Source organism: Littorina saxatilis, linkage group LG7, assembly GCF_037325665.1.
Source record: "Littorina saxatilis isolate snail1 linkage group LG7, US_GU_Lsax_2.0, whole genome shotgun sequence".
Lineage (NCBI taxonomy): Eukaryota > Metazoa > Mollusca > Gastropoda > Littorinimorpha > Littorinidae > Littorina > Littorina saxatilis.
The window spans coordinates 10,929,288-10,943,606 of NC_090251.1; the positions used below are offsets into that span (position 1 = coordinate 10,929,288).

The window sequence follows — 14,319 nt, forward strand, 5'->3', positions numbered from 1 at the left end:
TAGATTTGTTGTTTGAATGTGTCTTTTTTTGTATAGTTGCTTCAGCTTTGATTGAGCTATAGGTCCAATTCATTCTTCTTACTCGGCGTGACGTTATCAAATGGATCGGCTAGCTTTAGCCCTAAGGGGCACAACTCCGCTCATACTCTCTTCGCGCCGCCATATTGGATGCCGTCTTTGTTAGTTTTCTTCATTGCACTCTTGTTCTTTTTGCGTATTTCACTGTGTATGCAGACAAAATGAAGAAAACTGTGCATGCATGAGTCCAAAGGGGATCTGCCTTTTTAACACAACAGCACAACATAAAAAGTAAAGCAAGAATACATTATTATATTCATTTATTTATTCTTTAGGCCAAAAAAAAATTTGTCTGTTTCTGGTAACATGGCTAAAAAAAATAGGGTCGGTAGGTCGGGATTTGTTTTTTTTATCTTTATTTTTTTTATTTTTTACCCCAAATGTAGACCAATAAAAAATCTTTAAAAATCGCGCAAAGAGACTGGATTCACTATACATAGAGACAAGACACTCAACACATTTACAAATCGTCAGCGGACTTTCGTTTTCACACGTTTTTGTTGTTCATTTTCTCACCCTGTCCTTTACCACCAAAAAAAAAATGAAAAAATTTTGAGTTTGGAAAAAAAAAGTTTAGGGTCGGCGCCGAAATTTAGGGTCGGTCAGGTGACCAGAAACAGACACATTTTTTTTTGTGCCTTATCTCAAATTACCATGCAGACAGTGCACCAAAATTCACAAGATAAAGCTCTCAAGACAGGCAAATGAGGTACAATGCAGCTCAGGTAACTACTGCAAAGTATAATTTTCAAAGCATCCTATCACAGTGTTCACTCTAAAGGCACAACCGATGGACAATTGTTGATTAGCGCACTGCACACAGCAAAAAATAACCAGTTATAATCGTCTTCTCCGCTCAGTAACTTCCTTCCAGTTGTCACCCTGATGGTAAACAACTTTAGGGATCCTAAAGTGTGCCTGCTGACTGCAGTTTTTGGCCACACAACGTGTCATTTTCACTTTTGTCGAGTCGCCACCCAACGCGCAAGCACTGTCAGAGATCGTGCAAGGCATCCAACATGGCGGCGGATGACCAATTCCAGAGAGTTACGACCCGTGATTCTCATACCGCGCGCGCCGAGTAGAAATGCTGTTGTTAACTTGAGTTTCTGCAATGGGCCTATAGGGTTCTGTATGAAATTTGCATTTAGTCTTTCTTTTTCTTGCTGAGTGTATGTACAGTCCAGAGAGGAGACGGACATGGTGTGAGCTTGTCCAGGGGGGTATATGAACATCTCAGTGGCAGGGGGATGGAAGCACTTGTTAATGAGTGGGAGTGTGTATGCGCGTGGTGTGCACGAGGATGTATGCACGTGAATGATATTTGTAAATGTGTATTATTATAATATCATCTTTGTATTTATATTATTGAAATTGTTATATCTCGATGTACAGCGCTAAGAGCATAGTTAAATTTGTGAAGCGGCGCTATATAAGCTATCTTTATTATTATTATTATCAACCAGCAGATCGCAGCCACATCTTGAACACGCGGCCAGTTGTACTGGCCGCGTGTTCAAGATGTGTCGCAGCCATTTCGGCGCATATCCTATTTTTCACGGCCTATCATTCCAAGTCACACGGGTATTTTGGTGGACATTTTTATCTATGCCTATACAATTTTGCCAGGAAAGACCCTTTTGTCAATCGTGGGATCTTTAACGTGCACACCCCAATGTAGTGTACACGAAGAGGCTCGGGGAGCTCAGTGATGGTCTACGGGAGGCTTACTGTGCCTTTAAGGGCTATGGAATGAAATACGGGGGTATCCTGAATAATGTTGTTGAAAGGCAGTCAAAAATCAAAGCTCCATTTTTATATATATATTTTTTTTTAGTGCCGGGACTTGCACAGGAACTCTTAGCTTTGTTGGTGCACGTGTGTGTGTGGGTGGGGAGGGGGGCTGGATGAGGAGGGGGGCTGGATGAGGAGGGGGGTGATTCTTTACTGCCGACACTGAGCTTCTGTTTAATTTTAAGGACCTCCGCACTCTTTCATTAAATATATATGCATGTATGTGTGTGTGTGTGTGTGTGTTTGTGTGTGTGTGAGCACGGTGTGTGTGTGTGTGTGTGTGTGTGTGTGTGACACGTTGTGAACAAAGCTGTCTACTGGTGTGCGTCTCTGTGTGTGTGTGTGTGCGTGTGTGTGTGGTGTGTGTGTGTATGTGTGTGTGTGTGCGTGTGTGCGCGTGAGTGCGACTGTGTGTCCGTGCGTGTGCGCGCGCGTGTGCTTATGTCCGTGTCAGTGTGTCAGTGTGAGTACATCCTCAAGTGTAATTAATATTTTCCTGCATGCACATGCGTCTGGAAACTCCCAGTTGCTGGACTTCGCAACCGAATACACCTTTATTTCCCCTATTTACAATTTCTATCGGTCTCAAAAACAAAGTACTTTGGAAACAAGTCGCTTAAGGCGAAAATACAATATTTAGTCAAGTAGCTGTCGAACTCACAGAATGAAACTGAACGCAATGCCATTTTTCAGCAAGACCGTATACTCGTAGCATCGTCAGTCCACCGCTCATGGCAAAGGCAGTGAAATTGACAAGAAGAGCGGGGTAGTAGTTGCGCTAAGAAGGATAGCACGCTTTTCTGTACCTCTCTTTGTTTTAACTTTCTGAGCGTGTTTTTAATCCAAACATATCATATCTATATGTTTTTGGAATCAGGAACCGACAAGGATTTCGAATAAGATGAACGTGTTTTTAAATTGATTTGCACAATTTAATTTTGATAATAATTTTTATATATTTAATTTTCAGAGCTTGTTTTTAATCCGAATATAACATATTTATATGTTTTTGGAATCAGCAAATGATGGAGAATAAGATAAACGTAAATTTGGATCGTTTTATAAATTTTTATGTTTTTTTACAATTTTCAGATTTTTAATGACCAAAGTCATTAATTAATTTTTAAGCCACCAAGCTGAAATGCAATACCGAAGTCCGGGCTTCGTCGAAGATTACTTGACCAAAATTTCAACCAATTTGGTTGAAAAATGAGGACGTGACAGTGCCGCCTCAACTTTCACGAAAAGCCGGATATGACGTCATCAAAGACATTTATCAAAAAAATGAAAAAAACGTTCGGGGATTTCATACCCAGGAACTCTCATGTCAAATTTCATAAAGATCGGTCCAGTAGTTTAGTCTGAATCGCTCTACACACACACACAGACACACACACGCACACACGCACATACACCACGACCCTCGTTTCGATTCCCCCTCGATGTTAAAATATTTAGTCAAAACTTGACTAAATATAAATCAAAACTTGACTAAATATAAAGATCACATCAAAGCACAACTCTGAACGAAAAATGTTGAGTTGTTCTTTTCATTCAGTACACAGAAGAAATAGGTCAGATGCTTGCTCGAGCTCCTAATCAGCTTATAAGACAGTGCACTCATCCCCATATGGATATTCGATTAATCATGTCAAGTATTTAACAGTCACGCACCAACAAGACTGAGGAATAGACGAGTTGGAGACTCTATTATGGGGGGGGGGGGGGGGATTAGAGATGGGTAGTGTCCGGAGGGAGCTAAAGAGAGAGAGAGAGAGAGAGAGAGAGAGAGAGAGAGAGAGAGAGAGAGAGGGAGACAGACTGAGAGAAGCAGAGGAGAGACAGAGAGAGAGAGGGGGAGAAAGACAGGGGGAGAGAGAGAGAGAGGGGTGAGACAGAGAGAGAGGGGGAGAGAGACAGGGAGAGATAGAGAGGGGGAGAGAGACAGGGAGAGGTAGAGAGAGAGAGAGAGGGAGAGAGACAGGGGGAGAGAGAGAGAGAGAGAGAGAGAGAGTAAAAGAGACAGGGAGAGACAGAGAGAGAGGGGGAGAGAGACAGAGAGAGAGGGGAGAGAGACAGGGAGAGACAGAGAGAGAGGGGAGAGAGACAGGGAGAGACAATGACAATGACAATGACAATGACAATTCTTTATTTTACGAGGGTAAAAGAGGGTAGACAGAGAGAGAGAGAGGGAGAGAGACAGGGAGAGACAGAGAGAGAGAGAGGGGGAGAGAGACAGGGAGAGAGGGGGAGATGAGAAAGAGGAGGGGAGGGGGGCGATGGCCAGACAAGCAGAGTCGTAAACAAGTCGCGTAAGGCGAAAATACAATATTTAGTCAAGTAGCTGTCGAACTCACAGAATGAAACTGAACGCAGCAAGACCGTATACTCGTAGCATCGTCACTCCACCGCCCGTGGCAAAGGCAGTGCCCGTGGAATTGACAAGAAGAGCGGGGTATTCGTTGCGCTAAGAAGGATAGCACGCTTTTCTGTACCTCTCTTCGTTTTAACTTTCTGAGCGTGTTTTTAATCCAAACATATCATATCTATATATTTTTGGAATCAGGAACCGACAAGGAATACGATGAAAGTGTTTTTAAATTGATTTCGAAAAAAAAAATTTGATAATAATTTTTATATATTTAATTTTCAGAGCTTGTTTTTAATCCAAATATAACATATTGATATGTTTTTGGAATCAGCAAATGATGGAGAATAAGATAAACGTAAATTTGGATCGTTTTATAAATTTTTATTTTTTTTTACAATTTTCCGATTTTTAATGACCAAAGTCATTAATTAATTTTTAAGCCACCAAGCTGAAATGCAATACCGAACCCCGGGCTTCGTCGAAGAGTACTTGACCAAAATTTCAACCAATTTGGTTGAAAAATGAGGGCGTGACAGTGCCGCCTCAACTTTCACGAAAAGCCGGATATGACGTCATCAAAGACATTTATCAAAAAAATGAAAAAAACGTTCGGGGATTTCATACCCAGGAACTCTCATGTCAAATTTCATAAAGATCGGTCCAGTAGTTTAGTCTGAATCGCTCTACACACACACACACACACACAGACACACACACAGACACACACACACACGCACACACGCACATACACCACGACCCTCGTTTCGATTCCCCCTCGATGTTAAAATATTTAGTCAAAACTTGACTAAATATAAAAAAGAGCATAGATAAACAGGTTACTTTTCGCATGAAATGTACATTTACATGCTTGGGATTTTTATGCTAAATAAGAACATCAGCATTCGTTGTAATGTGTGTGGTCTGGTCGCCACAAAGATAAAGGTTTAAGGAGTCGAAAGCATGGAGTCAAGGTAACAAACCTTGTTGTGGGGCGTTCTGCTTTACATATGGGGCGTGTGTGTGTGTGTGTATGCGTGTGTGTGTGTGTGTTGTGTGTGTGTGTGTGTGTGTGCGTGTGTGTGTGTGTATGTGTGTGTGTATGTGTGTGTGCGTGCGTGTGTGTCACGTGTGTGTGTGTGTGTGTGTGTATGTGTGTGTACTGACGTGCGTGCGTGTGTGTGTGTGTGTGTGTATGTGTGTGCGTGCGTGCGTGCGTGTGTGTGTGTGTGTATGCGTGCGTGCGCGCGTGTGTGTGTGTGTGTGTGTATGTGTGTGTGTATGTACGTGCATGTGTGTGTGTGTCACGTGCGAGTGCGTTCGTGTGTGTGTGTGTGTGTTCGTGTGTGTGTGTGTGCGTTCGTGTGTGTGTGTGTGCGTTCGTGTGTGTGTGTCTCTGTGTGTGCTTGGGGGGAGGGGGGGGAGATGACAGAGAGACCAACACTTCTATGTTGATATCAAGAGAATTAGAACGAAAGGGGACAAGACGATAGAGGGATGTTCTACGTAAATGGGAGAGAAAACGGGGAAAAGACCCATACACAATAAATACAATTTCGTGAATTTCACGATCTTTTCAATACTTTTGTCGGACATTGACATATGAAATGTAATTTATTTTTTATATCATTGGTACTCAACAGGTTCCTTTTGCTTAGGATTTATGCTTTAGCGTAGGCCCTATATTTTATTTTAAACTGATTCGTTTTGTTGACTGGTTGTTAAAGCGTGCGTAGTGTCTCAATGTGCTTGAGTGAGTACCTTTTGAAACGCAAACATTAAGACACACTCCCGCAGAACTCTGGGTAATAAAATATTCTGTACTCTGTATTTTCATTTTCATTTTCATACGCACATAAAGTACGCTTCAGTCATACTTCTTCTTCTTGTCGATCACGCTTCAGTCATACTTCTTCTTCTTGTCGATCACGCTTCAGTCATACTTCTTCTTCTTCTTCTTGTCGATCACGCTTCAGTCATACTTCTTCTTGTCAGTCGATCACGCTTCAGTCATACTTCTTCTTCTTGTCGATCACGCTTCAGTCATACTTCTTCTTCTTCTTCTTCTTGTCGATCACGCTTCAGTCATACTTCTTCTTGTCGATCACGCTTCAGTCATACTTCTTCTTCTTCTTGTCGATCACGCTTCAGTCATACTTCTTCTTGTCAGTCGATCACGCTTCAGTCATACTTCTTCTTCTTGTCGATCACGCTTCAGTCATACTTCTTCTTCTTCTTCTTGTCGATCACGCTTCAGTCATACAACACAATTTTAATTCAAGCGAACCACGCAGTTTTGCTTGGGTTACTCCTTTCAGGGACCTAATATAGGTCTATGCTCCTTTCAAAAGGTTCAGTGCCGAAACTAAATGGGCCCGTAAAGCAACAGCCTTGAAAAGGTCATTACATTTGTGTACAAACCCAAACCATAGGAATATTTCACTACGTGATGCTTATCGCAGCTTTGAGCGTAGCTTCCATTTCACTGTCATTATGCATTCAACATCAAAAGAAACGCAGGCTTTCTCTTTACTCATTTTATGTCACTTTTAAAGCAGACAGATCGTTTTGAGCAGGTTGTAACCTTTTATTTGCTATGTCCCCACCTGGAAATCAGCACTATTTTGTTTTACTTTCAAATAAAATGCCAGTTTTGTGGCAGTTTCCCAACCGGGCGATGGGAGGCGTTTACTGTGTTGTTTTTGTTCTAACCCAGGCTGACTCACCTGCGTTCAGTCTTTAATGACCAGTGTTGCGTTTCTTTACAGTGACTGTATTTTGTCTTTCTTTCTTTCTTTATTTGGTGTTTAACGTCTTTTTCAACCGTTCAAGGTTATATCGCGACTGGGAAAGGGGGGGGGGGGGGATGGGATAGAGCCACTTGTAAATTGTTTCTTGTTCACACTGAAAAGCACTAATAAAAAAATTGCTCCAGGGGCTTGCAACGTAGTACAATATATTACCTTACTGGGAGAATGCAAGTTTCCAGTACAAAGGACTTAACATTTCTTACATACTGCTTGACTAAAATCTTTACAAACATTGACTATATTCTATACAAGAAACACTTAACAAGGGTAAAAAGAGAAACAGAATCCGTTAGTCGCCTCTTACGACATGCTGGGGAGCATCGGGTAAATTCTTCGCCCTATTAACCCGCGGGGGTACTGTATTTTGTGTTTTTTGTAGAAAAGCTTATTGCTAAGTCCGTTGGAATGTTTCTTGGCTATTAAGAGTCCTTTTGAATGTTTGTACTGTACATAAAAGAGCACCTGTGTTTTCTCTCGGTATAAGTGGCTGTTTCTGTATCTGAATCGAGCCGCATGAACGAATAATTGCACGTAAAATGTGTTTAGTTCAATTTAAGGTTTTCAGATGTGTGTGTGTATGTGTGTATGTGTGTATGTATGTGTGTGTGTGTGTGTGTGTGTGTGTGTGTGTGTGTGTGTGTGTGTGTGTGATGCCGAATGTGTGTCTGAGAGACAGAGAGAGATAGAGAGAGAGAGAGACAGTGAGAGAGAGAGAAAGAGAAAGAGAGAGAAAGAAAGAGAGAGAGAGAGAGAGAGAGAGAGAGAGAGAGAGAGAGAGAGAGAGAGAGAGAGAGAGAGAGAGAAAGAGAAAGAGAGAGAGAGAGAGAGAGTGAGTGTTCCGAGGATTCTTCGTATCAGAAGGGGTTTGGGGTTGACGTCTGAACTTTTATTATTGAGGCCTAGAATTATGCAAAACTCATGTTTCTCATTGATCTGTCTCCAGAACAAAACTCCAAACAGAAGCATCCGTGGACAGATGAGCCTCCCGGAAGGAAAGGATGACCATGGAACGTCACGTGTCCATGTACGCAAAACAGACACACTGCAGTGCAAATCCCGGGCTGATAACATGCAGGCACCCCTGAGTCGTGCTACAAATCCTTGTGATAACCAGATAAACTGCACAACAGTGAAGCAAGATTGTAAATAGTGGATAACAATTTGCAATTAAAGGCGTGTGTGCAACGATCAGAAACTGGCTTCAGAACTGACGTGCAGCGGGGATGTCTTTGGGCGTTGGCGCAGTCGGTTGACGAAATGCCCAAACTTTATTTCAAATCGCTGAAAAATGTGCCCAAATTTCGCCAAAATTGTGGAACTTTTTCACGTCGGAGGGAAGGGTGATGCCAGAGAATGCCTAAACGACTTGTGAACTATGGTCGTTTCGGTGAATCTGCGGAAGAAAATGAATCCTGGCGATTAACATCCCTGACGTGGGACAGACTGTATGAAGCTGCCTTTCCTGCATATTTGACCGAAAGCTGAGGAAATGCAGAAAGAACGCAGATTTCTTGGAATACGGAGAAACTGACTCGGACGCATTTTTGGTGCTGACGCTGCACAACCTTTTGTGACGTTTTACACACAAATCACCCTACGTCACATGAACGTGTGCCACAGACGTCACCAGCTTTTGATACAACGACCATATACGCAGATTTCAGCGGATCAGTCATAACATTATCGTCAGCTGACATTGAACACTACTACGTAACTTTATAACCCCATGTTCTGTGGACCCAAAATGAAAATGGACAATGTCATGAATATTTCCAAATGAATTTCTGTCATACCTGCGTATACGTATCTGTCCGTATTCCCGAAATATTGGGCACATCATCATCCAGTAAAAGGGTTGTTGTTGTTGGTTTTTTCCCCCACTAAAATTCACAGTGTGTCAAAAGACCTATGAAATGTGTTGGCATTAAAAACTGTAGTCTTTTATGTCTTCAACGTCGAATGAGGCAAACAGACGTCATTTTGCTCCGCTGTAGAGGGCATATTTGTGACGTCACAGTTTATGAGGCGCTTGACGTCATGACCGACTTTCCTTTCTTTCTTTGGTGTTTAACGTCGTTTTCAACCACGAAGGTTATATCGCGACGGGGGAAGGGGGGAGATGGGATAGAGCCACTTGTCAATTGTTTCTTGTTCACAAAAGCACTAATCAAAAATGTGCTCCAGGGGCTTGCAACGTAGTACAATATATTACCTTACTGGGAGAATGCAAGTTTCCAGTTCAAAGGACTTAACATTTCTTACATACTGCTTGACTAAAATCTTTACAAATATTGACTATATTCTATACAAGAAACACTTAACAAGGGTAAAAGGAGAAACAGAAACCGTTAGTCGCCTCTTACGACATGCTGGGGAGCATCGGGTAAATTCTTTCTCGTCCCAACCAATATGGGACTCCCCCTAACCCGCAGGGGGTACCGACTTTCCTAAAGTGGGTACCATGGGTGTGTTCTTTATAAAAATGTCTATCTCCCGTACACACACATTCCACGTTTTCTGTGTTACTATCCAGAATGCATATTCTCTTCGTGTTATGCTACCCATGAGCATTTCAGGAATGTATGAACGTTAATTCTTTCCATTGTACAAAGGAATGCAGATCTATATAATTCCAATAAGTCACCGGCTGTTTCGTCATTTCATCGTTCAGGGACTTCTCAGTTGTATTTTCATTTTTCGAGATAAACACATGTTAAGATATAGAGAATACTACATGGCTTGCTGTGTCGTACCAGATTCACACGAGATTTTTTTTAAAAATATTGAACTGCGAGCGAAAGCGAGCTGTTCACTATTTGAAAAAGCAACGAGTGTAAATCTGGTACGACACAGCAAGCCATGTAGTATTCTGTTTATCCTACATACTGTACTTACGTGTATTTTACTGAAAATGTCTTGCAGACGAGGCAGCTAAATTGAAGACGCTTTGTTTTGGAACCTCAATCTCTTCTAAAGCCTCGTGCAATCTATTACGTCAAAGCAAAGAAACGTCACTCTGAAAGAGTGGCGTGACGTGTTAGTTCAAAAGATTCATCGAGGGTAATTAGCGAGCGCAATTTTTGTTTCTATAATGACGTTTGTCTCGGTGACTTTGGCATCATAAGCAGTGGAAAAACAAGTCCCTGCCAGACTTGCTTGACATGACCTCATTTACATGATATACACACGTGTGATTTGAACGATTATTATCTCACGGGTGCACGTGTATCTCTCACGTATGTAGGATAAATATTTTTTCGTGTTTGTTTTGATTCATTTTGATTGGTATTGCATGTCAACATGTAATACATGAATAACGTTTTGCCGCAGAAAGAAGAACACCTAGTTAATAAAAGTCTCATGTTTTCTTTGGACAAGCGAGATGGAGGGGGTGGGGGGAGGGGGGGGGGCGGGCCGGGGAGGTGGGGCGGTGTGGTATTATTTGTTTTAACGGGCAATATATCTTTCCAAATTGAGGGAAGTTTATATCATTCCATATTGTAAATGCATAATTTACATTCATCAAAACACCAGTAACTTTTTATACGTACTATATCTTCATAGCTTGAAAACCATGCTAACCAGTTTGTCCTGTCTGTGGAAAGCCACACATTTATAAGTAAAATGAATACATTTTCATGTAGTTTACCACGAATGCTACCAATGCAGTCACTGCCTCGAATCAGTTACTGGCGCTCGTGTGAATTAACACCTCAAACTGAGGTCGGAGTAAAGCTCTACTCGATGGAGTGTAACCGCTCTGCTTACTATCACGTAGCCTATTCAGTAAACATTCCTGTATTTGCATATCATTTCATGGTTCAGGTAAAATCAATGGAAAAGGCAATCTAGTCAAAAAGCATTTTAATTATGTGCAGATGAAAGCAAACAATGGCAGGCTGTGTACATTCTTAAAGGCCAAAATCAGCGAAGTGTGGCTCGACAACTTTATATCTGTTGTGTTGTGTCCTCGCTTCATCCGGGTCACTGTTGTTTTGTATTGTAGCTCTGTGGTCTTCCATTGTTACAAACCTTGGTGCCGAAGTGCACGAGAAAGTTACCATGGCAACGGGTGGGAACCAGCCGAGGTGTTGGATTGGTTGAAATTGAGATTTGGTGAGATTTCAACGAATCAGACCCCGCGGTTTGTTCGCTCCCGGTCAGTTGGGTGGCACCCACTTTTGGTTCGTGTAGGCTATCTCAGCCCTGGGCATCATATGTGCGGCTTTAAAACAGGGGATAGTTATGACTATGGAATTTCTTTCAGAAATCGTCTACATGTCCACACATCAACTGATTTGCATGTTTTCAAAAAAGACAAAAACAAAGAATGAACTCAGTTCAATACTGGAGAAATGTACGTATGGAGTCATTTTAGAAAACACGCACGCGCGAGCACGGACGCACGCACGCACGCACGCACACACACACACACACACACACACACAAACGTGCACATCCGTACGTACCAAGCACACACAAACTCGCACACACACGCACACACACACACACAACCAAACAAATATTCCTGTACCGTAATGTGATAGCATATGCTTCCAATAGTCGATACTTCAGTTTAATCCCATGTGTATGGCAACTCCTTTGCATTTAACATGTATAGTACGTACTGGTGGTTTATTTTATTTTGTATAAAACATGTTGATTACATTGCCAGTTACAAATCTGTTAACAGTCGACACTTTTAAACATTTCATTTCGTTTTGAAATCAAAGGGAAGGCTACTGTTATACGATACGTTCATGTTTTGTACAATATGTTCATGTTTTGTACAATTATTATATGTTCATGTTTGTACGACATATGTTCATGTTTGTACGATATATGTTCCTGTTTGTTCGATATATGTTCATGTTTTAGACGATATATGTTTATGTTTTGTACAATATGTTCATGTTTTAACAATATATATATGTTCATGTTTTGTACAATATGTTCATGTTTTTACGAAATATGTTCATGTTTTATACGTGTGTTATCAAGGTCTTACTTTAATTGTTCTTCATTTGTCGTGTCTGCAGTTCTTTCCTGCAGCAGCATTGAACCAGACGGTGCCTATAATTATATGAATGTCAGTGTACAATATATAGACACACTTTCTTGTACCCATGACACCTGTATTCATCGATAGTTTCATGTGCAATGGTACCTCCGATGCGAGTCCCCTTCAATAAGAGGACGTCTCCAAAATAAGGACATTTTCTGTAGTCCCTTTGTCTCGTACAATGGGTCTCCCTTATAAGACCGCTCATTATGTGCAAAAAACGCAATGGAAGCCGCCCGTGTCGCACACTTATTTCCCTGTCAAGTAGGTTTAATTTGTACACATTAGAAAAAAAAGTTTAAAAAAAAAAAGTGATTGCCTACCTACCTACCCTATTTTTTTTGGCTATGTTACCGTAACCACACCTATTTTTTTTTTGGCCTTAAGACCGGATTTTTTAAAAGATTTTAGGAGGTCTTAAAAGGGGGGTAGTAACTTGACTAAATAACCCTGCCACCTGCACTGTGGGGACACTTTCTGCTTGTCCCAGAGGAGGCCTTTCGTCACAGGTACCACTGTACACGTTCCATGTTATTAGTTACTGTCATCAAAGTCCTTGGAAGTGCTGAAAGTGTATAAGTTACTGAAAGAGTTGCATGCAACTGAGGTCAAAAAAAAAAAAAAGCCAACACAATCAAGCAGCTTAGATCAGTGTAATTGAATGCTGTCATGTTCTCCCCGGGAAACTTATTGTAACTGGTGGGGGAAAAAAGATGAAGAAGAAGACGAAAAAGAAGAACGTTTTGACAGTCATTTCAGAAACACACCCCAGACGGACAAAATTAATCTGCATCTAATTCTCTGAGTCTTCATTGTGTGTAATATGATGAAGATCGAAAAAAACAGTTTCAAAGCGTTGTGTTCTACGTGCCGCGTATTTGCAGAAAACGTTATTGTACTTATATGCTGTATGCAGTCGTAATGAAAAGGTGAAAAATAAAACATTTTGACTGCTCAGAAACACATTAATTTTTAGACCCAATGAAAGAGCTTCTAACTATCTGGGTTTTCGTTGTTTGTACAGCATATTGAGATGCGCTTATGAATAAACTTGTTTGTTCTTACTTATCTACCAACGATTGAATAGTACAGGTGAGCGCATTAAATTTTGCAATAGTGTTCAGCTCCTTGGAAAAATTAACTCTGAAAAGTATGATGTTTAAAAGGGACATCTAAGATCTTCAGAACACTTTTGTGAAAGAATAAAACAGATGTGCTTTGCATCGAACTATACAAGGCTGTACACAATCGTGAACTAAATATCAGATGTGAAATATCTTTGACTTCTCACAGTGATAAACTTGATGATAATTATTACCCTGTTACAACTTACTGCAATGACAAGCGACATTTAAATTGTTACAGAAAGGGGTAACTGCAACGTGTTAATCGTATAAGGATGCTGGCTATTTGAACAGAAATAAATTGGGAAAAGTTTACATTCAAGATTTTCTTAATAATAATAATAACGATTACTTATATAGCGCGTAAACCTCGTGGTGACAAGCCCAGAGCGCTTTACACTTACATGATCATAATACAAACAAGGAAAGAGAACTAAATCGGAATAAATTCAAACATAGTCACACGCACACACGCACGCGCGCGTGCACACACACACACACAATCTTTCTTTCGTCATTGTCAATGTTCAGGTAACCCGCAATGTCATTCCATGTACGCATACGTTATACTAGTACAACACACACAGGCACATACACATCTTCACGAACGCCACACTTTAGTAGATAATACACGTGGCAGCGCCAATGACTCACCGATCATGGGATCTCCTTCAGAGGTCTAACTTAAATGTGTGTTTTGAGGGCTGTTCTAAAGGCAGATGGTGACTGGGAATCCCTAATGCTCCGGGGGATTTTCTCCCAGACACACACCATGCCAAGATATGGAACAAATGTTGACAAAATATAGGACTGAGGTGATAATGTTGAAGGTGATAGTATGGCATTACGCTAATCACCTGGAAAAGGGCAAGGAATATTGGCTGTTTTTGGAGATGAAGCACGTGATACGAACGGGTTGATTCCTTGACACTGTGCAAAGAATTGCGAAATGTGGACTATTTTTGATAGCTATACTTCATATGGAATAAAATAATGAATGATAATGTGTTTGATGTCTGTTGTTATATTTGTGTGTGTGTGTGTGTGTGTGTGTGTTTCCCGAAGTAAACAACAATGAATGCA

General features: G+C 41.1%; 1 protein-coding gene across 1 annotated transcript in view; it reads left to right on the forward strand.

The window, feature by feature from the left end:
• The window catches only part of LOC138970671 (titin homolog), a gene marked incomplete at its 5' end in the record, with an annotated part of 21,030 nt that extends 10,593 nt beyond the window's left edge, over positions 1-10,437 (forward strand). Inside the window, 1 exon segment of the mRNA XM_070343141.1 lies at positions 7,994-10,437. Within this exon segment, the coding sequence (XP_070199242.1) occupies positions 7,994-8,030 (37 nt within the window). The 3' untranslated portion in view covers positions 8,031-10,437.
• Between the last annotated feature and the right edge of the window lie 3,882 nt (positions 10,438-14,319).